Source organism: Stylophora pistillata, chromosome 10, assembly GCF_964205215.1.
Source record: "Stylophora pistillata chromosome 10, jaStyPist1.2, whole genome shotgun sequence".
NCBI lineage: Eukaryota > Metazoa > Cnidaria > Anthozoa > Scleractinia > Pocilloporidae > Stylophora > Stylophora pistillata.
In genome coordinates this window covers 20,304,001-20,328,000 of record NC_142528.1, presented here as the reverse complement: position 1 = coordinate 20,328,000, position 24,000 = coordinate 20,304,001, and the positions used below count along the sequence as shown (strand labels likewise).

The 24,000-nt window shown below is 36.8% G+C and overlaps 3 protein-coding genes across 4 annotated transcripts in view; all 3 read right to left on the bottom strand.

Annotated features, from left to right (window-relative positions):
* Positions 1-1,172: 1,172 nt before the first annotated feature.
* Positions 1,173-3,398, bottom strand: LOC111320553 (vesicular inhibitory amino acid transporter-like). The gene has a single exon (XM_088736403.1). It carries the CDS (start codon positions 3,149-3,151, stop codon positions 1,835-1,837), a length of 1,317 nt encoding a protein of 438 aa, XP_088592529.1. The 5' UTR covers positions 3,152-3,398; the 3' UTR covers positions 1,173-1,834.
* A 1,291-nt stretch (positions 3,399-4,689) lies between these two features.
* LOC111320554 (uncharacterized) lies at positions 4,690-10,776 on the bottom strand. Of its 2 annotated transcripts, none has more exons than XM_088736404.1 (5): positions 10,618-10,776; positions 8,026-8,316; positions 7,536-7,737; positions 7,073-7,133; positions 4,690-6,742 (listed from the first exon to the last, which is right to left on the bottom strand). In XM_088736404.1, exons 1-5 carry the CDS (start codon positions 10,756-10,758, stop codon positions 6,721-6,723), a joined length of 717 nt encoding a protein of 238 aa, XP_088592530.1. In that variant the 5' UTR covers positions 10,759-10,776; the 3' UTR covers positions 4,690-6,720. The 2 variants fall into 2 exon arrangements, with proteins under 2 accessions (XP_088592530.1, XP_088592531.1); XM_088736405.1 differs by having other exon boundaries at positions 10,695-10,776.
* Positions 10,777-12,404: 1,628 nt separating this feature from the next.
* The window catches only part of LOC111320547 (WD repeat domain phosphoinositide-interacting protein 3), a 13,877-nt gene continuing 2,281 nt past the window's right edge, over positions 12,405-24,000 (bottom strand). Inside the window, exons 3-10 of the mRNA XM_022923200.2 lie at positions 21,959-22,060; positions 19,960-20,047; positions 18,484-18,578; positions 17,309-17,499; positions 16,558-16,643; positions 14,191-14,292; positions 13,705-13,829; positions 12,405-13,239 (exon numbers count right to left, since the gene is read on the bottom strand). Of these exons, the coding sequence (XP_022778935.1) occupies positions 13,136-13,239; positions 13,705-13,829; positions 14,191-14,292; positions 16,558-16,643; positions 17,309-17,499; positions 18,484-18,578; positions 19,960-20,047; positions 21,959-22,060 (893 nt within the window). The 3' untranslated portion in view covers positions 12,405-13,135. The remainder of the gene's footprint in view (positions 13,240-13,704; positions 13,830-14,190; positions 14,293-16,557; positions 16,644-17,308; positions 17,500-18,483; positions 18,579-19,959; positions 20,048-21,958; positions 22,061-24,000) is intronic.

Sequence of the window (24,000 nt, the reverse complement as noted above, 5' to 3'; positions counted from 1 at the left end):
ATTTTTTTTTATGAGCGTGTTATTGTTGTCTTGTTTTTCTGAGTAACCTGTGCATATAAGTTGAACTTGATCCTACGTGTTGGGTCAAGAAGCCCATGAAATGTTTTGGATTTTTCTAGTCTATCATTGAATAAAAGATCTTATTCTCTTTTTCTTTTTCAAATTATTTCCCTACAAACCTTTCACTCACTGAGTTTACGCAAATAAGAAAAAACATTCCTACGCACCCAGGACTATTCACTTTAGCGCTCTTGAACCGAATGTACCGCAGATTTCAGAAAATACTGACTCAGAAAAAATCGGCTACCTGATAGTACGTGATCTCATTTTGCGGGCCTTTATTTTATTCGCCGCTCGTGACACAATATACATCAGAACCAAACATCAGCAAGCTTTATTCTAACCTACCAAAGAATTCAACGGAAGTGCCTCTGCTTCAAGTTATTTACTAAAATTGATTCTGAATATGTCAAGAAATAAGCAGGTAAGAGAGAAAAAAATTGAATTTACATTTATTATTTTTTCATGCACTGTCTTTTCTAGCCACTAAAAAATAACATCTCGTGCACATGGTATCGTTTTACCTAATTAATGGCCTCGCAATCGTTTATGCAAATTACGGTTTCTACCGTGACCTTAAAAATTACTATCATGAATTATCGAAACGTCGTTCGCTTTCTTCATTGATTCAGTACTTAAATCCACCTTTATCGAAAAACATATTTATTGGAATTTATTTTAAGACAGGCCAAAATGAAAAATAAATCAAGAATCCCTTTTTGCATTAGAAACATAACAAAGTGACAAAAAGCCGGTCTTGTATATGTATATATCTTTTCTTTTTTTTTTTTTTTGTGGGAGATGTGGTCAATGTCGCCATACAGGCAATCTTTTCAACAATTTTTTTAAAAAAAATGTGAGCTGTAAGGCTCCCTCTCTGGGCTGGACAAAATTTCGTTCAAAAGTTCCTGCGTGGGTGATTAGCTATATGACCTTCCTCGCTGAAGTTTTTCCGTTTCTTTCAGTTGAGGCGTTTATCCAAGAATCCTCGCGCGGGTTAGTTAAAAATGGATTTTATATTTCTCTTTAATCAAAACATTATATTCATAGTGCAGCTATATGTAGATATCTTACCATGCAGTAAAGTAGTATATCAATCATACAAGCTAATGTTCCCTTGAAATGAACTTTTATTTTATTTCTTTCATAATAATAACTAACATCGTTATACTCCTGTGAGACGCTTGTTATATTTTAAAATCACTTGCCTTTGCATTTGCTTGGCTTTACTTTCAATTTCCTCAGTCCTATTTTCAAATTCTCGTTTTGATTAAGGTAAGAATTAAATTCTTGTCAAACGTTTGAGTCTACTAGTTGAACACCGAAAAGTAGGAATTCCAGAAAATATTTCTAAAATTAGAAATTATTCTTGCAAACCAAGAATTATTTTACTGATAAAGGGGCAGTTTTGAGCAGTACTAGCTCGATCGTAAAAACGACTGATTAGCATTTCGTGACCGCTACAAACCGTCCCTTAATTAAAATAAAAATTTTCAGGATATCAAAATACATATTTCATTCCCTTTGAATCAAAATTTTCTTAAGCTTGTTTTATTAGTTGTTTAAGTAAGTACCGCTAGCGCGATAAGACTAACGTATTTTCCAAGGAGACGTTTCGTTCAGAGAACGAAAGTGAGAACGAATGTTATTTATTTTCATCTTGAAAGCTCTCTGACGTCAGTCAAGATTTAAACCTAAAATAGTCTCCCAGCTGTTGATGGTTTTAAGATAACAATTGTGTTTTTTTTATGTGAAATAAAAGTCTCCAGCCTCGTTACTCATCCGGCTCGATTCCCCACATTCTGTAAAAATCATATTCTTTAGCAATCTGAATGGATGAAAACACTACCCCACACACACAGCCTACTATACCAAACACAGCAATAGACACATCGAACAATATATGATACCAAGGCATAGTGGAATAATGAAGCTTGATATGAAAAAGACATGGATATATTAGCACTAAAATAGTGCCGGTGAAACTGCCGACAAAGGCCATCAGTAAACCGAAATGAGGCACGAAAATTGCCACAAAAGTAGAGAGCAAAATAAACATGAACCTAAATACCAGTTTTGGCATGGAATTCTTGTTGCATCTAAGAGGCTCATCTTTAAGTTCAGCAAACAGTGGAATATTGAGCTGGTGTTCAAAAATGTCATACAGCGTGAACATGGGAACTACATAAAACAGAAGTGCTGTGACGATAACTGCGAGAGAAAGAGTGATGCGGAACGCACCATGCGGGACACTAAGTGTCATAATCTGCTCTGTGTGTTCTCTGAAACAGAAGAACACCAGGATACCATAGTTGAATTTGATAATGGTAACCAAAGTATAGGTGAAATCCATGATGGCGTTGAACTCTCCTGGATACCGCATGGACTTTTCGATGATAGGTAGATAAGCTTGCGATGAATAGGTCACCACGATGATTCCCATGGCAATGGACATTTCTTTGAATTTTAATGGCGCTAGTTCGTGAGTCCTCCATTGATGGAAGTGAGCCAGGGCAAATACCAACACGCATGTTGAAGTGACCAGAGCCACGATCACAGTCAAGATACTGATCCAAGAAATGTGCTTCATTGTACGGACGCCAGCACACGGCAACACAGCAATGGAGACCACTGCGATCCAAACGCTCTCTGACACGAAGCTATCTGGGAATGTGTGGTGCAGTACAGTTCCACACATGATAAGGAACAGAGTACAGTGCGAGAACTGTTCAAAGAAGTTAGTGATATGCACCATGACGCGTCCATATCGGGGCCAGAATGCTTCACCCAGGTCGGCATAAGTGGCCTTTGAGAGGTTTTCATACGCAGTGTCCTCTCGAAGACAATAGATTAGAAGTTTGCCGGTGTAATTACCGAGAGCAGCGATGATAATGATGAGAATGACTCCCCAGTAGCCGGCCAGACGTATAACATACGGCATGGCTAGAACCCCAGTGCCCATGTTGGCATTGAAGATATTGAAAAATGCTTCCAGAGAAGAGTTTTTGTTTTCTAACTCATTTTCCGCGCCTTCTTGGTCGGATTTGCTTTCTTTCCCCAGAAGGGGCGAAGACGATCTCGACTCGCTCATAACGAGTCACTTTATGGGCCTGCTTCCTTTATACTCGAGTGGGCGCTTCTCGTGAATTGTATTCACTTTAAATCAACGCTGACGTTCGTTTCGCGTCTTTCTTCATATATGTCAAGTGTTTTAACCGGTAGACTGCATGTTATCTTGAACAAGAAGGCCCCTCCGTTTCAAAGATCGAGGAAAGCGCTCCGGCTAGTAAAAGAAATTTCTTCAATAGAACGTTCAGGCTTTCGCACAAACAATTTATTTGTTAGAGTTCTTAAACGTTATTAGCACACGAGCCAATTAACTGTTATTAGAACACTAGCCAATTACCTTTGACGCCTAGCATCCAATCAAAAGCGGCAAAACATCTTGAAAAATATCACAAATTTCCACCTGCTTGTACAGGGATCGGCTTTCGCGAACATTCTCGTGTGGGAATTATAAAGATGCTTTTATGCAAAACGATTTTGTAATCGTCTTTCTTCAGCTAAATCTTCAGAGGAAGCTTCCAATTGATTTTGGTTATGTTCATGCACAATAAAAAGAAATAATATACTTTGGCCGGGTTCGAATTTACAACCACTCTTTCCACTTATTAATTATTTAATCAAACGTTCCGAGTGGAGTAAATTGGCTACTTTTGGCGTTTTAGCTAATAATTTATGAACTTTCATTCCTGAAACGAAGATCTAAAAAAATTATCGATTCACCTACTAATAAGTGATAACGACATTATTCCAAAGAAAAAGACTTATTTATCACTTTTTCTTTTCAAAATACACTTCAACTAAGAAATTCGGCAATGTGGGAGTGTTTCTTATTTTCATCGTCTGTCCTTTCATGCATGAATTCTTATTTACAAGGAAAGTTGAAAATGTATTCATTTTTAACGGTAATGAAAATTGAAGCAAAAATGTCAAATTGAAATTTAAGGGTCTGTTTAAAATAGGAAAGCCTGAAAATGCGATTACAAATAGAAAGGTTGGTTTATACTATGCTGATGCCGCTTCTCATCTTTATTTACATTTTCAAAAACCAAGATTATCTTATCAAATTTTCTTTATTTCGATTGGGAAACGAAATGATTAAATATAATTTTTTTGGACATTCGAGTGGCTGTATTATTTACAGGCGCATTTACAGGCGCATTGGTGCTTAACAGTAGGTTTTGGGAATAATCACTCCACTCGCCCACACAATCTGTGACTGTCTTTGAAATATCCGTTTTAATCTACAGTTTTCACCTCTATCTTGCATTGTCTGCGAATCAAGAAGAGTAAAAACTTAAACTTCCTAAAGTGACCTGTACTCGATATCGATAAAGAAGATTTCTCGATTTGAAGGTGTCCTATACCTCATAACTTCAGCTATACATTATTACCTGAGTATTCTCATTTCTGCAAGAAAAATGTATTTGTTGTCTTGAATTGAAAAATCAACTTTGAAGTTTCGAGCAAAGAGAGATGTATGATTAAAACAAAAGGAAATTTATAAACATGCATGATGTTAGTTCTCTGTAAAGTCCTTTAGGCCGGTGATTATCACTCAATACAACCTGAGAGCATCCTATTTAATTGCTTTCCTTTTCTTTTCATATGTTACAAGATCAGCGACACCATGTTATCCCGATACTGAGAAATTGTTTACCAACACAAGCCGTTACAGAACGCTTCCCCAAAATGATCAAGGGCTGGATGATGAGTTCACGGAGACTTTCGTGTAGGAATCTCTTTGTCGCTAGATTTGCATATTTGGATGTTTAACTCTCTGGCGGTGCAAAAAAAATCCAAGAAACAAATCTCCAGCGGATTTTTTGATATGATTATTAAAATTTTGTCATAAGCTTGTTTCATTGCGATTCTTTCTGATATTAACTACATTACAGATTTTAACATTTTACGTAACGAAAATTAAGTCCGAAGAAAAAAAAAATTAAGAGTATACTCGTGCTCGTTCAGTCGAGTTTAAATATCATGCAAGAGAATGCAAGAAAATGTATTGCCTGGAAGCCGGAATAAATTAACCATAAGGATGGGTAAAGGTTTAAAATCTTATATCAAGTAAAACCACTTTAGATTTGTGTCTAGCTAAAGATTATGATAATCAAACTAGAACCTGTTTACGTTCAAGTTTCAACTGCTTCAGGCAGGTAGCACGAGAAAACCGACTTGTTCGGCTACGACACAAATTAACGCCGTCAAGCTACTTTGAAACTCAAGCCACGGTCCATAATTTCTGTTAAAGAAACTATATATTACTTCATTCAGAACTTAATGGTTCACCGATCAAATAAGTGTAAAATGCTCTGTTTTGTATACATCAGCGTACTTATCTTACGAAAGAAAATTTTTCTGGGCAGTTGAAGAAAAAAACCTTTGAATTACGCAGGTCAAACCGACATGAAAAAGGAAAAAAAAAACATATCATACATCACTTTCACTTTTCCTTCTTATGATTTAGAGAGGCGAGCTACAATCGATTTGTGCTATCCTTTTCTTTCCCTTCCCTTCTCTCTCCTCCCTCGTGCAATCGTGATTCGCACTTGTAATAGCGAGTGACGATTAAAAGGGATTGATCCTGGAATTACTTTTGGCAAAATTTGAAAGAGATTTTAAGCAGTTGCAAAGCAGAAAAAAGAGTGGCTCGAGGACGTTATAGAGCTGGGTCTTTCGTTTTTTTAGGTTATCAGCAAAATTACATAACTTTTACAGAAGAAATATTGGTAAAAATACTTAGTCATCATGAAATATGTAACGCTCAAAAAAACATATTGGAAGCAGATTGATGAATTTAAATCAAGTTTTCGCTTATTTTACCTCTTAGATACCTCTATCATAATTTACACGTCAGTTAAGTGGGTGATATTGTACATTTGTACCTTTTTAACATAATTCTAAGTACACAAACTAACAAAAACATATGCGTTGTTAATGAAAATTGTAGTAAATTAATGGCCTTTCCTCAGAGTTGTATAATAGTCTTTCACCAGGAATAAAGAATCAATATTCGAAAACTTGATGTGGCATTTATGGAATTCATATAAGTGATGCACCCACCGTTTAAGAAAGCCAAAAAGAACATGAACATGAGCTGGAGAGTTTAAAAAGAATTAACCTTCAACAAAAGACGTTTAAAAAAATCATAATTCTAGGTGAGAATTATCAACATGTAAATGCTTGAATGGTCTTTTAAAAAGAGAACTCTGGAAAATCTCGCCAACGACTTCATAAAAATCCGCTCTCGAAGGTTAGGTTGTTTAAAAAGAAGTCTTGAAAACTCTGCCAACGACCCCATAAAAATCTGATCTCGAGGATGAGGTTTGAGCGCAGGTGTGGCAGAGCTTAACTCTCTTGAGTTCTTTCTTTTGGCTTATCTACCCTACTGCTTTTATACCCTGCTTAAAGCGTTTTAACTCTACGTTATCCTTATTAATAAAGTGATGTATCGAAAAAGAAAAGTTTTTATCAGATCAGATATTTATAATATGAAATTTTATAAAAGGAGCAAAGACTAGAACACGAAAGCTACTCTAATAGTACTGATGTTCTGTCCTCCAGTTCAAAAGTGCTCGTTCCTCTGGCTTTTCAGCGTGATGTGATCATGACACTAAAAGACAAAAAAAATTCTGATAAACAAAAACAAGCAAACCTTAAGCTCATTAACTTCGCAAAGGCCCAGCTCACCGATGAGTCTCTGCGTCTAAGTGATAGAGCATCAGAACGCGGAATCCGGATGTCTGCGTTCCATTCCTCACTGGGACTCACAATTTTTCCCCACGTTCGTGAGGAGACAAGGAAACATCTTTGGCTTAAGCTTATTTGTTGACCAAAGGACCGGATTAGCAGTTGAGGAACAGAGAGAATCCTTTATAACATATCTACACCAGTGATTAGTCACAAACTAAGAACACATTTTCAGTTTACTGCTGCATCTTACCAAATAACTGCCAGAATATTTGACATGATCATGATAATCTCTGGAGCATCCAAAGAGTGCCCTGCAACAAATTACGACAGTCACAAATGAAGTTCTCGTTTCCTTGATATTCATACTTTCTCAAATGTTATGCAGGTAAGAAAAAATTATGGTTTAGACAAACGAGGTAACCATTTATTTTTCTCTTTTGTTGGCAAGGGGAGAGAACTTTATTTCTAGGGATTGAAAGTGAGTCAAATATGCAAAGCAACGTGTGCTGTACCGTTTGCACAGTTTTTGTCAATTGGTTTTGCGTACAAATTTCTAAAATGCATTTCCATCTCTCATAATTGGCTCACTACATGCTTCCATGTCTCAGTTATCCTAAGTCCACAACATGGGACCTCAGTCAGTCACACGGTCGGTGACATGCACAGGGCTTTGGTTGCGAGGAAAGTGAAATAGAATGGTGAAAACAACTAACCGAGACTGCGCATGCAATCGCAGACTATGTAACAGGATACATCTCGCTCCACGGGTCCATAATGTGAGCATCTGTTGAGACCTTTGCATCGCTCCATTATGATCGTACAATTTCTTATCTGGCGAATCGCTGGGCCCCCTGTGTCACAACATTTTTTCTGGCAATCACCAGTATCTTCTACACTCCATGAAGACCAACTTACTGTAGATACAGAATCCAAACAAAGCATATCTTTTTCGGTTAAAATGCATTTGATCGTAAGCTGCCTCTGACTTTTTCTCCAGGTACTAGTCATATTCAGTTGTGGGTCATGATTTAAACGACGCAGCTTTCACTGATTTAAACCACTTCGCAGATGAGCATGATAAATGAGGTTTACTATGAAACCAGGTCATAAAATGTCTTTGTATAACGAAGAATAATTTACATAACTGTAAGTATTAATCAATCAAGTTGTTATTTTTGCTAACGGTACCAATAAACTCTTATCGTAAGCAGCAAACACACTGGCAGTCTGATTGAAAGGGTAAGCTGCAGACTCCGTTACTGATACGGTAGTGATTCCATCTCCAGCCCCTGAGAGGAAGGAGCTGCCTCCAGCAATAACCTGTTTGGTAGTAGTACTGTCCACTACTGTTAGAAAGGTCGTACCAACGGTAGAATGTGATGCATTTGATGTTATTGTGGGCGAAGGAGTAATTTTCGCACTGCTTGAACTAAGAGATGACTGAATGAGGTGAAGAGCTAACGAGGCGGCGACCAGAGCCTGTGGCAACAACATCTGCAAAAACAATTTTATGGCATAACCATATTTTCTGGAGTAAACACTCCCCCAGAATATACACTGCAGCCAATCAGAAGAATTTGAATATATCAAAGTTGAAATGATTAATTGGCCACCGTTACGATTATAAAAGCTAACGTTTCGAGCGTTAGCCCTTCGTCGGAGTGAATAGAGGAATTGTGGGTTGTGTGTGCTTTTAAAGGCAGAAAAAGGAGCTACGTGATTGGTGGGAACATGGCAACGAGTTAAACGCGAATAAATTAGTGGAATGAAAAGCGTTCGTTGATACCCGTGCACAACACTGAGAAAATATCGGGACCCAAACGATCCATTAAGATCACCGATCACTTCACGTGCACCTCCGCCAATGTAATCTATTGCATAACTTGCACTTATTGCAAAAAGATTTACATCGGCGAAACCGGCAGAAGACTAGGTGACCGATTCCGAGAACACCTTCGCGACGTGGGGAGGAATGACAAGGACACATCGAAACCAGTCGCTAGACATTTTAATTTACCTAACCATTCTAAGCAACACATGGCAATCTGCGGTCTTTCCTTACAATTACGTAGCACGGAAAGCCGGAAAACTCTTGAACAAAAGCTCATCTTTCAAACCGGCAGTCTAAATCCCACAGGTATCAACGAACGCTTTTCATTCCACTAATTTATTCGCGTTTTTCTCGATGCCATGTTCCCACCAATCACGTAGCTCCTTTTTCTGCCTTTAAAAGCACACACAACCCACAATTCCTCTATTCGCTCCGACGAAGGGCTAACGCTCGAAACGTCAGATTTTATAATCGTAACGGTGGCCAATTTACCATTTCAACTTTGTTGATATATTCAAATTATTTCGTTACTCCCACCGACGCAGCCCCAAACAGTTTCTTTAGAAACTATCAGCCTTCAATCAGAAGAATGCTACGTTTATTTGAGATTTATGAGAAAACCGAGAAAATTAAGAATGATATAATTGGGTTCCCTCGGCTCCACCATCCTTCGATGATGTACATCTAGAAGCGAGAAACTGGAGCCGTTAACAGAAGTTTCTGGGTCACATAATGATTTGTTGTGATCGATGTAAGTGACTGAAGAAAGATGATTTTGAAATGAATGTCGCCATTCAATAAACGCCGCATCGAAAACGCTAATAATTGAATAGCTGCTTCGGCGTTTATTCAAGTAAATTGGTAGCCTATTTAAGTAACATGATTCGGAGGCTTAATCTGAATAACTTTAAACCCTTTTATCAGGTTGCAAACATACGGCCTCGCTCTTTTAAGAACCTGTGTGATAGGCAAGGCTTTCCATCACAACCATTTGATGCCTTATTGCTTTCATTTGTTGTGGATTTTCCCTCAGTCAAACCACAGAAGCTCAAAAGAGTTATTTTTATAATTTCTGATAGGAAAGGCTCATCATTATGTTAAAAAAATAGTAACATGAACACCTAATGCATTTCAGTAGGCTTTAGCGAAGTAGTTTTCTCAGTTTTCGATACGACGCAAAGACCACTTCTGTTTCAGCGCCATATTGCCCACCGAGTTACATCATGATGTATACGAGAAGTTCTTGAAGCCAGGAAAGAGCTTGAAGATTGAAGAATAGGGTTATTGGCTGTACCTGGCAATATTACAGCCTATAATCGACTAAAAAGAGCGAAAATTTTTATTTTCAAGTTTCAGATGTGTCTCTTATTCTTGCAAAGACAAGATCTCTGGATAGAAATATGCAGAAGATAAAGGGGGAAAGCGGCTCATTTTCCTCGTTGCAAAAACAGCCCCAGTATCGTCTCTATCAAGTGTGTTTATCGTGCTGATTTTTTTTTCACAATGGAAGCAATTTTAAAATGCACGAAATATGAGGAGCTTGTTTTATCAAGGACGGTCGCAGCACAGTCATTTCTGCCCTCGCGCACGAAAATTCATACACCAGGCCCCGGTTGTTCAAAGGATGGATAAAAAGGCTATCCACTGGATAGTTATCCAAGATAAGAAGTTATCCATCCTTTGAACAACCGGGGCCAGACGTAAAGGATGAAGAAAAAAGTTTAGTTATTTTAAAGTTCTGATATTTAGGTGATACTTTCGGAGCCAAACTATGCGTTTCCCATACTATCCTGAATGCATTTCACTGAATGAGTGGAATCGTTCTTGTCGTATATGCTTACATATCTACGAGCATGCATTTGTAAGTGGAATATTTTTCAAATTATCCCGATCCTATTTTGCCTCCGGGAAAGCAACCTTGGCAAGAAAGAAAAAATTTTCGTATAGATGCAGCATGGTCTCACCTTTGTGTTGCAGCGATGTTGAATCTTACAGCAAATTAAAGGGCTGTAATTTGTAGGCAATGAAAATTTGAGTTTACCTTGCAGTATCCTTTCAGACTGTTTTAACTTGTTTCCAAAGAACCAACAGACGCAAAGAATCATTGTTTACCTTTATGTTATTAACATGCGTCCAATTTTAAATGCGCACATGCAAAAGACCCATTTGATTGGCAGCTTCGCTGTTCTGTAGAGATCCTCTCTTTTCAAATAAAGTTATTAGTCATTTGTATTGTATAAATTATTATTCAGCATCGTTTTCTTGCAATGAAAAAATAGCTGGATTTAAGATATTTTCGGTTAAATGTTGTTATCTGTGAATCATATAATTGAACGGTGTAAACTCGGGTCCTGAAAATTTATTTTCACTGGTCTTCCTTCTTGACAGCCCAAGAAGTGTTAATTTCACTTTCAAAGTTCGTTCAAAGTTGTTGGTGTCGGATTTCGTTTTCCGATGATCATACCGGTGCACCTTTGAATAAATTAGCCGCGTGAGGAAAAAGTCCTCCTAGCTTTAATTTGACGATGTTTTTTCGTGTAGAACTCCAGTATTATAAAAGTATCTCCTAATCCAAATAGTCCGCATGTTTCAAACTATTAGATCAATCCTGTCACCAAGACATTTTCCGAATATTTATTTTCGTATTTCGGCATGTGGTGTAAATATTTCACTGGCCCTTTTGCCAGTAGACTCCATGGTAAGCAGCACATGTCGGATCTTGAAAAGACATGTCCAAACGCCCAAGGTTTGCTTTTCCTAATCGGAAATTAAAAAAACGGAAAGTAATGTATCGAATTGCGAATTATCATTTAGCACTCGCATGAGAAAGCTGTTACTGAGCTGCACATGTCCAGATGTGCAGCTCAGTAACAGCTTTCTCATGCGAGTACTATCCTAGTAGCCACAAAAGCTGAGAAAAAATCTTGTTTGCTTAAATGTGGTAATTGGTTTTTCCCTTTACAACTCTTTGATGCACTGGTGTAATATGAAATTTCAGTTTGGACGATTCGAAATAATAAATTTTATTCATGAAAATGTGAAAGCTGATCTGTAGTTCCTTCCCAGCCAATGAACTAGAAGCAATCCATGGTTTTCTCAAATGTGGGATATTAGTTGCATTCTTGTTGACATAAAAATTGGCTAATTACTCAGTGCTGTACGATCTAATCTTTGTTATCTAAGGCTTTCATTCAAAATGTCTTGAATTTGTTTAAAATGCTCTTCAATTGTCCTCCTATACACCGAATGCAAAATATGGCGTCGAATTTGAAATGCCATTGTTCTGGACTGACTTGCCTCGTCTTCAAGTGGAAATACAAAAGCATTATTACATGTGTGAGAGGCTCGTCAGTCCAGAACAATGGCAACTCAAATTGGACGTCATATTTGCATTCGGTGTATAGCGATCAAAAAAAAAATATATATATATATATCGCTGTTGCATTATAAAGGGGGCGAGTGTCGAGTCACAAATCCCTGAATTTCAAATCAAGAGGACACCGATCCGCCTGGTATTCCGGCAACGAGAGAAAAACTGCGCTCAGTAGAGTCGTATACGATCACTAAATTTCTTTGCAGTGTAATGTTTGTTTGAACCCGTTGGTAAGGAACGGCAAAGTTCCACCACCCCTCTCCCGCTCAAGGGATTGTTGGCCACTTTCACGAGACAAAATAGAGTTCCTGATGAATCGTTGGCTAGTTTTCCATCAATTGTAACTTTCACCGGTATAATAAACTGTGCGTAACTATGTCAAAGTAAGGATAGAACTTTTAATACTAAAATAGTTATCTGATACAATTCTTTATACTACACATGCACTATTCCAATTGTTTTACGTACTCAGTATTTATGGAATTGTGAATGACGCATAAATGCGTATTCCGATATACAAGTTATTCACAAGAGGAGCGTTTTAGCATTTCATTAAATCTTGTTCAAACGACTAAAACGACCCACTGTTGAGGTTCGTTATCGTCTAAGAAAAGGAAAACACAGAGAGGAAGCCACTACTCATTTTTGAGATCGTGTACTGTATTGGCGGCGGGGGAGGGGGCTCCTCGCTAAGCAAAAAGTGCACCAAACGTTCGTCTGTCAACACTGGTCACCCTATTCCACGGCAAGCCATTACTATTACTAGCAATTAATTTTAATGTTGGAATTCTTTTATATTTATATTTTTTTCATTAAATTACTTTCCGCTTTCTTATGAGTTTCTAGGTAAAGAACTGCGACACTACTATTAGAAAAAGAATGGCTTAAAAATGGTACTGAACACAAGTGATGTTAAGGTGACATTAAGTTCATTCATCTGTTGTATTTAAGTACATGATCCTCTTTCCAATCATGCGTAGCAACCTACTTCAACAATTCTTCAACAAAGTTGGAAAACAGTGATTCATGACTCATAAAATAGGAGATATTTTGCATCATTCGTTACAGCGTAAGATTAAAAATAGAAACTAATTGAATGAGTAAGTAGTTCAGTCTCCGTCTGTCATCTGAAGGAACTGTGCATAGGCGTCTCGTGAACACTCTCCTTTGGTATTAAAAGCAAACTTATAATAACTGCCATCTGCGCAAATAGCTACGGAGAAATCAACAAAAGAAACGGATGATCAGAATTAGCCATGAAGTAACAGTGTTACCAAATTGTAAATCTCCTTGAACAAGTAAAACTCCGACTGCTTCTCACGATATTGCAACCCGTGACCATCGAAATGCCACCTGTAAAACATGTGGTTCCAATGCTGGCTGATGTTTCAGTGAAATTGTCTGTCAGAAGTTCTTAACACAAAAACCATTCTACTAAGAAGCATCAAGTAACCCAGACCTACTTCATAGCATAAACATTATTCCACGGATCGTAACTAGTTATGAACTACTCCACACATGCAGAGCAGGGAGGCTAATATTGCAACAAACACAGTACAGTGTACATGTACAGTGTACATGTACTGTGACAGCCTTTCCTGAGCCATTTGTATGCATTTACAGCTGCAATGCATGTGTGTACATTGCTCTTCATTAACAAAAAAAACAATGAACATACCTATGACAGTATTTTTTTCACTTCCAAATGCACAAACACAGTGCGGGTCACCAGGGACTTGAAATCTTGAAAAGCTCCACTTAGAGCTGAAGTATTTTGGAAGAAAGTTGTGTGCTGAGGCAAGACTGACATAAAAAGAGTACACAAGTTAAAACAAATTTAAAAATTCAGACAGTGCAGTGCAGTTCAGTGCAGTGCAGTTCAGGCAGTGCAGTACATACATTGTAAATTTGTGAATAGTGATTCCTTAATGCATGGCCTTAAAAAATTTATTTGAGTTGGGCAGGAAATAGAAAATATGTATGTTATATCATAAATTCATCTTATAACAATCCCAAAGTCATTACCCTATACGCTGCTGGCAAAATTGTTCAGCTCTAACTAGTATACCAGAGGTAGATACAATTTTTGCACTGTGAAGCACATGTACATATATACAGCTGATCTAGAGAATTTTCCTCGGGGGGGGGGGGGGGAGGCCCTTACCTTGACTGTTTATTTTTCTTTGGATCTTCAATGGCAAAGATGTGAACTGTGCCATGATCACTTGATACACACAAAAGTTCTGAGTCATGGTTGAAGTTTATACTGCAAAAAATAGAACAGACTTTTTCATCTACCTTTGTTGAAACCATCCAAAATATGGCACAGACACAAAATATACTGATCCACAAATCATTTCAATTGACTGTATTAAATAGCGTACAAATAACATGCCAATCAAGTACTACTATCACCCAATGTTTGGACAGTTGGTTAAAAAAGAACATATTTAACCTGTCAGTTATGCACGCTACATTTCCCTATCTACTTCACCTTTCCTGCCAAATAAGAAATGCAGCTAAAATAAAGCTGTTGGATAACAAATAATGTATTAGATGTTTTGGCATGTAGTACTGCTGAGTATTCTTACTTGTTGTTTGTATATGGCAAAACTTGTAAAAATGCTCAGCCATACTAAACACCAAAACATGTCATAAGTAAGATATATATTTAACAATTATTCCACGCGCACGCGTTGGATATGAGATGATAGATAGCCAACGAGGCACGTAGCACCAAGTTGGCTATAATCATCTCATGTCCAACAAACGCGAGTGGAATAATTGTTTTATTAAAAACCCTGCATTAAATTATTAAATTTTATTAAATTTTTAGCTCCCTTTTAATTTCAAGCTTACGTGTACGCTTACCATATCGTAATTTATGGTATATTGGCTCATATACCATATTGGCTAAGCCAATGAAAAGTCTTGAATTGCATTATCCAATGATCCAGTTTTTAATAAATATATATATATATATATATATATAACTGCATATATATATATATTTATTAAAAACTAGATCATTGGATAATGCAATTCAAGACCTTTTATTGGCTTAGCCCTTATGGTATATCAGCCAATATACCATAATCTACAAATATGGCCATCGTAAGTGTCAGCTTAATATTAAAAGGGAGCTAAAAATTTAATAAAATTTTATACTTAATTTAACGTTTTTAATAAAACAATTATTCCACTCGCTCTTGTTGGATATGAGATGATTATAGCCAACTCAGCACTACGCGCTTCGTTGGCTATCTATCATCTCATATCCAACGCGCGCTCGTGGAATAATTGTTAAATATATAATATATATATATATATATAGAGAGAGAGTTGAAAAAAATGTGAGGATGGACAACTTCTGGCGTAAATGAGATAAAATATATATATGGAATACATTCAAATCAAGTTCAAGAATTTATATGGAATATCACTATATATATATTTAAAAATTATTTGCTGAAGGTGAGGTGAATATTGTCAAATCATCCCCGAGACAAAGTCGAGGGGATTATTCAACAATACAGTGCTCCAAGCTCAATTTTTCAAAAAGTCACCATTTGGCGACCTTCAATTGTAAAATGGTTGCCATAAAAGAAATTCAGTGGCACCCACTCCCCCCCAAAAAAAAATGGAAGGGGAGGACACTTCATGATTTATTTAATTTAATTTTTATTAGATTCACCGACAGGCAGGGACACTGCAACAGCTTGTGCTTGAACCCTCGACCTCCCGCACAACAGTTCGGTGCTCTACCAATTGAGCTAACCAGGGGGCAGTTATATTATGATATATTACACGAAGGGCTAATGCACCAAACGGCACGTTTTTAACAGTAAACTTTGCTACTGTAAGAGAAAGAAAAGGAAAAGACTGTCTAGTAGCAAACACGATTTATTTCAACATTACAAAGCTGCTGAGACCATGTAACATTGCCAATTGCCCCTTCAAATCGATCGAATTTGCCATTTTTTAACGCAGTCGAGTTTCTGAACAATGAGAGGCAAAAAGAGAAACGCAGGTGATGCCGCCGCTTGTACTATTGATTAAATTCGTCCATTGTTGATAATTTTTCAAGTGAGTTTCTCTTTTAATCTGTTGGTTGCCAATTGGCGACTTTTGCCAGAATTTTAGTCGCCAAATATTTTTTTCACTCACCATGGTGACCAAAATGGTTGCAGCTTGGAGTGCTGCAATATTCACCGAACCTGAGACGAATAATTGTTTTAGTGTAATTTCAGAGCTGAACAACAGAGAAATTTCTAAAATCATAACATTTTAGTAACATTAATTTTTTTTTATTAGCATTTTATTTTAACGTCATATAAGGAACCGCTCGACCAATCAGATTGCTGGAAACTCTTTGCTCAGCTCTGAAATTATACTAAATATATATATATATATAGTGATATTCCATCAGGTTATCAAAATGTTAAGTAACTGTCACTGACAATAGCTCCTTGCAAGACTACCCTCACAAAAACAATCACAATACATGAAAGGCATTATTATTCAATTTTACCAGTAAATATTAGCGCTTCCTGATCCACGTCTCAATTCATGGAGCTGTGCCGCATTACTTGTATCAAAAACTCTTATCAGAGTTCCCTGTTGAGAAGATTCAGTGCAAAAAAATTTACCGATGCAAGGACTCCAAAACTAACAAATTATAATATGAATAACCTTCACCATTCTAGCTTGCAGATGTTGAAAAATAGAAAGATGCATTCTATTTTTCATGCCCTTCAGCTCAACAAGTTCATGTATTTACAGCAATTAAAAATTATCTTTCCAAGATTGGACAATAAAAAAATGTAGAGCTTCAAATGAAACCACCTCATCCCATCATTTCCAACTCATTTTGAAGATTACTGACCAATGGTATGCTGCACGTAATAGAGTTATGTTTTTTCCCATCAATTTTATCATTAATAATAAAAAATTTCATGAAAGTAGCTGATTTTGCTGAAGCAGCCAGTGGTTTAACTATGTAGAAGAAATGTTAAAATCAAAGTGAATTTTAATCCTTTTTCCCAAAAGATAACATCAAGCTCCTTGCATAACCACTGTAGTTTATAAAAAAATCATGGGATACAACTGTGCAAGCAATTCAATCAATTAAGTTTGATGCTGTTCCAAAAGAGTCACATGCAAACTAAGCTATGTCACAAACATGTCTAATTGGATAAGAACACAATTGAACACAATTGAAACAGACAGTGACAAAGATTTGATCAGTCTTTTCAGCACAGTAAATAAACTAGATAAGGCACCTTCTCAGAGGCTGTTGCTAGTCTTGTTCCTTGTAAATTCATGGCAATGCAACTCAGTGCAGCCTCATGAGCAGAAATCTCTTGTGGAGCACGCTCTGTGTTGGCCAAGTCAACAATCTGAACATGTCCTATCTTACGTGCAGGAAATGCTAATAAAGAGTTGTTGCTACTTGGACAAAGAACACACAAACCTACATGGAAGGAAAAATCCTAGGAATTTACTTCACTAAATTTAATTGACAAGTATATGTAGTCCTTTGTAGCTGATTAAACCTCCTGACATAATTAAATTAAGTATCTGTCTACCATTTTTGCGATCATAATGTAGATTTAAAAAAATCTAATTTTGCACTGTCTTTGGTAACTGAGATCCATGATTTTGCCAACAAAAGTACACCCTTACAGCAGCTAAACCCTTGTCCCTTCAGAATAAATATAACGAGATTCTGTCCAACAGTGACAAGAAGTTACCATTGGAATGGTACTCCTATATCTAAGCCCACTAAGAAACTCTATAAAAGAGCACTTTTCTAGTGTTACTTTTCAGTATCAATGTACTATTTACATAATTATTTGTTGTTAAAGGTGTGATTCATATTCCCTCTCTTATGTTTATATCACTTGTTCTACTAAGTGAAAAAGGTAATTTAATGTAAAGGGCATCTAACAAGCTTGCTTCTCCATTTTCTTTATCTTTTTTTTTTAATTATTCAATAGGTTGTAATTATTGAAATGGAGGAAATAAAAAATACAAATTCTGTATCCAAAATGAACTCTGACTTCTACAGAGTAATTGCACAAAACCTTGTGCTTCATAAGAAGGAAAAACAAAGGAGCTTGGTTCACCCATCAAAAAAGTAAACTGGTATGTACATGGAAATTACTTCACTTTCAAAGAAACTAGAATCAAAGATAATCTACTAATGGGATGCACTTCAAACAAGAAGTCACTGTTTAAGAAAATAAACATGATTTTTTATCTGAGGAGCAATAACTGACATGATGCATCATAGCTAATACATCTAACAAAGTAAGAATGGAAAGAGAGCCAGAATGACACTCTATCATCCCTGAGGCACTTCAACAGGCATTAGCCATTAGTATCAGAATACACCTGTACAGTTGTATAGGGGAAGCAATTTTTTCATTTATATGTGAAATTCAGATAAGCATACCTTTAGGATTAATTGCCGTCTCAAAGACATGAAGTTGTTGAGGATTCTGTGTAAATGTGAAGACTTTTATAAGCTCTGCCAGTACAACTACTATCCTGAGAAAAGTTACAGATTTAAGACAATTTTATAATACAAATCATAGTGAAAAATACCATGAACACTGTGTTCAGGTGATCAAATCATTTCAGCAGGACAGAAAACGGCATTGAGTGAGGGCTTGATCCTTTACTGGTATCAACCCACACCCAACTCTAACATGAAGATTTATTTAACATGAAGATTTATTTAAGCTGACTGATAGGCTCTTGCAACTTTTTTTTTAGTCAGTAGTCAGATTAATCACTGGTCAATGGTCAGATTAATCATTGGTCATTGGTCAGATTAATCATTGGTCATTGGTCAGAGTAATCATTGGTCAGTGGTCAGATTAATCATTGGTCAGTGGTCAGATTAATCATTGGTCATTGGTCAGATTAATCATTGGTCATTGGTCAGATTAATCATTGGTCAGTGGTCAGATTAATCATTGGCCAGTGGTCAGATTAATCATTGGTCATTGGTCAGATTAATCATTGGTCATTGGTCAGATTAATCATCGGTCAGTGGTCAGATTAATCATTGGTAAGTGGTCAGATTAATCATTGGTCAGTGGTCAGATTAATCATCGGTCAGTGGTCAGATTAATCATTGGTAAGTGGTCAGATTAATCACTGGTCAGTGGTCAGATTAATCATTGGTCAGTGGTCAGATTAATCATTGGTCATTGGTCAGATTAATCATTGGTCATTGGTCAGATTAATCATTGGTCAGTGGTCAGATTAATCATTGGTCAGTGCTCAGATTCATCATTGGTCAGATTAATCATTGGTCATTGGTCAGATTAATCATTGGTCATTGGTCAGATTAATCATTGGTCAGTGGTCAGATTACTCATTGGTCAGATTAATCATTGGTCATTGGTCAGATTAATCATTGGTCAGTGGTCAGATTAATCATTGGTCATTGGTCAGATTAATCATTGGTCATTGGTCAGATTAATCATTGGTCATTGGTCAGATTAATCATTGGTCACTGGTCAGATTAATCATTGGTCACTGGTCAGATTAATCATTGGTCAGTGCTCAGATTAATCATGGGTCATTGGTCAGATTAATCATTGGTCATTGGTCAGATTAATCATTGGTCACAGGTCAGATTAATCACTGGTCACTGGTCAGATTAATCTAGGTTGGTAAAAAGCTTTAAGGAGAGGCATCATTCAAAAACCAATCAAGTTCAATCTGGTTGTTTCTAGACTCAAAGCTCCAATAATAATTTTTTTAACCCAATTTCATTCAGCCCCCAAAAAACCCTCACACTACACTGGTGATTATTACATTGTGTTACATAATACTGGAGTGAAATCATACATTGTATGTATTACATTCTGTCAAGGCTCATTAGCAAACTGGGACTTCTTTTACACAAGTCACTAACCTGTCTCTTCTAAGTTTCACTGCCTTGACATCACTAGAAAAATTCAACTCTATGACACACTTCTTCTTTAGGTCATCCCAAACCATCACTATTAAGTTAAATTGAAACATTAAGTAACTATATGTAAAGCCTTTACATGTACATATGTACATGTGTATGCTTAGGAGAAAACGAAAAAGAAAACCATTCCACTAATATATGACTGTATCAGTGTCACAACAGGGCAAATGCTATGACTGTGTCTAACAAATTTTGTGCACAATCTAATTCCATCCTGCTTGATTAAGAAGAACAAATTACTAAAACAGAGTGTTAAATACCATTAATTTTACAAAACTAACTCAAATAAAGTGATCAATTAGGAAAAAAATTAAACAAATTCAGGGAAAGATCCCTAACTTAGTTAGATGCAGAGGTAGTGAGTTAGTGTAATTAGAGAAATTGGCACATGTACAGGGCTTGAAATTAATTTTTGAAGCACTGACCCTTCGGGTTAATAAACATCTTTTTTACTAACCAAATTATAAAGTTTGGTGGTATCCAAGCTCACAAGTTACAATATCTCAAATATTCAATATTCAAGTTACGATATCTCAAATATTCAACGACTAAGACAAATTAAAGAGTAGCTAAAATTGCATGGTGATCTTAAAAACATTGACAATTATGCACTTATTTTATTTCCCTCTCATTTACCATGATTAGTCAAGAACAGTACATCTACAGCACATTCTCTAAAAAGAGTTAAGTTGATTTAACAACTTGAGTATTCTAAGTATTCCTCTGAGAGTCGGGTCTACGTGCTCTTTGTCCCGAAGTCCACCATTGGTTAAATATGTTAGAACATTTTACTAACCATGTCGGGTTAGTTGGACACATTTTTAGTAACCAAATGTTAAAAATTACTAACCATCGGTTAACGGGTTACCATTAATTTCGAGCCCTGATGTACCTGTAATATTATACATTTAAAGTGCCTATAACCCCAAAAATGTTTTATTAGCCATATTAAACTTCTCTATTGCACTGAGCAAAATGCCGCAAAAAATTTTGTGTTGGGTTAAAACCGCGATTTTTTGAGAATTTTCAAAGCCGTGGAAAATCGCATTTTTTCAAAACATGACAGAGGCACAGAATTATCAAGATGGGTCTGGGTCGAACACAGTTTGTGACATCATTCCAGGCTTTCCAATGAGTTTGCTTCAAGGACTGGATGAAGTATCTTGACAGATAGGCCTGATAAGTGCGTTGATTTAGGATGTAGCAACACTCCCAACAAAGAAAAATGAATAGCACTTCATCTGATACCTTTTTATGGGGCAGATGACCCAGAGAAAAAACAGAGAAGAAAGAAGTGGGTTGACTTTGTGCAATTGAAGCGTGCACATTGGAAGCCCACAAAATACTCGGCTGTGTTCCAACCACCTTCAAGAAGAAGACTATCCAGTCATGTTTTCTGCTCTGACTAGCGAGACCATGCAACAAAGGTTGCAAAAAGATGGAGTTGGAATTTGTGTCTTTCCGACTGTTCACGCGCGGAATGTTGAGGAAACGAAATCAGCTAAAAGCGAGCGAAGTAAGAGAAAGGTGAGAAAAATTTACCAGATCAGGCTTAGGTTTCATCTGGTTGGGAACATATAATATTGACTGAGATTGGATCGGAGCACCACTGCCAATGGCCTGGAATGACATCACTAGCCCCAGTCTCTGGTTCACTGAGTTGTTCCAAAAATAAACCCGACTTTAAAAAATCATAAAAAATCGCAGTTTTAACCAAACACAGAGATTATTGCGGCATTTTGCTCAGTGCAATAGAGATTTAATATGGCCAAAAAAATTTTTTAGGGTTATAGGCACTTTAAATAAGCACTTAATCACAGGGAAAATACACAGATACGTGTTATATTCACAGAAATTTTAAGGATTTTCTTCTTTTCAAATGATTTAAATGAGGGTTAAAGAAAGTATAAAAAATAATAACATCAATAAAATCTCCCACCTTTGTTCTTTGGATACTTTGGGTTTTGTCCACCTCCAACAAGTGCCAGATAGTTACATCGAAAAAGCATTTCCACATAGTTGATACCACCATCTGGGAAATCTGAAACAGATTAACCATGGAAGCAAATTTTAAAGAAATTATTCTGTCAATGCATAATCGGAATGTAATTGATAATATAATTTTGAGTAACTAAAGAAATAAATTTTATTTTAATCTCTTCCTCTTAAAAATTCGGATTCACTAAGAATTTATAATTACTTTTTAGTTACACAACTTTCAGAAGCTGAACCAGTTTTTTCAAACAGTTATGATGTATATCAGAGAGAAATTCAATTTATTTATTTATTTTTTTTTTGCATGACATAACAATCAAAGCATGTCCATAGAGAATTCCTTAAGACTCATTAACCCATTGACGTCCAGTGTGCCCGTATGCGCCCATGGGGACCCACGCCCTTTCTACGCCTTGTGACGTCATCACTTTTAACCCTGGAGCACGAATTTGAGCACCTACTTGAACAGGTTGAAAATATCTTACAGACGATACCAGAATGAGTGCAATTGAGTGAAGGAGATTGGAGAAATAGCCAAAAAACCATGTCACTCTGACCTGAAAATCTGCACGAAAATCGTGTTTCACTACCCACCTACCTTTCCGAGCATGTGCTTTGAAAATATTGAGTAGTTTCTGAAAAATCTCTACACCAAAATGAAGCCTACTCAATTTCCAGCAAGTGAGGAGAAACTTCAGGCAAGGAGAGGGGAAAAAAAAGGGCAGGAGAAAGAGAGAAAAGTAGAAGTCGTAAGTGGGGCATGACTTTTCAACCCAAAAACTATGTCGAAATTTTGCTCTCTGTGCGTGCCCGAGATTTTCAGGCTGCCATTTTGCATTTGGATCGAAAGGCCGTCGAGTGCACGAGCTGTCAAGGGGTTTTTGGTAAGTTTGAGCTTTTAAAACCACAGCAGTGACCTGAAATCTGCTCGACTACCTTCAAAACACAGTTTTCCACAAAAGCTGTGGCCATTAATGGGTTAAGCAACGACTCAACAGAAATTTCATCGTCTAAATGAACATTCTATTAATGTCATGATTCATATGATGCACGATCCTCGCAGTAGATAGCGCTATTTATGCAATAGCGAAAATCAGACCTGAAAAAAATCAGGCCTGTACGGGACTCGGACCACTGACCTCTACGATACTAGTGCAGCGCTCTACCAATTGAGCTAACAAGCCAACTGGGAGCAGGCCGTTAAGTTGATAATACCGCAGTTCAAAATATAAGAACTTCTTATATTCATCGTATCTCATTTATCACTTTCATGGGTTTATTACCAATCAACTTAACAGCCTGCTCCCAGTTGGCTTGTTAGCTCAATTGGTAGAGTGCTGCACTAGTATTGCAGAGGTCAGTGGTTCGAGTCCCGTACAGGCCTGATTTTTTTTTCAGGTCTGATTTTCGCTATTGCATAAATAGCGCTATCTACTGCGAGGATCGTGCATCATACGTATCTAATACCGCAGTTCAAAATATAAGAACTTCTTATATTCATCGTATCTCAATGTCATGATTAATGGGAAGTTAATTGAACAAGTTCAGCATGCTAAACTACTTGGTATTATTCTTGATTGCCATCTTACATGGGAGAAACACATTGATATGATAATATATGTTCAATTGTAAACAGTAGATTGTCTCTCTTGAGAAGTATCAAACCATTTCTCAGTCATCACTGTGCTCTACGTTTCTTCAATTCTTGTATTCATAACCACCTTGCCTGTTGTTCGAGTGCATGGGGCAATTGTTTGAGTTATTTATTGTCTCGTCTTATTCGTCTTCAAAAACGTGCAGCTAGATTGCTCCTTGATGCCGACTTCACTCAATCATCTGTAAGCTTATTTTCCAAACTCAAATGGCTTCCTATTTTCAACCTTATAAAACTAAGAAAACTTGTACTTTTATTTACTATTCTCAATAATCCTGATGCTCCTTTTTGTCTTAAACGCAAATTCAATTTCTTGTCTTCCGTACGTCCAA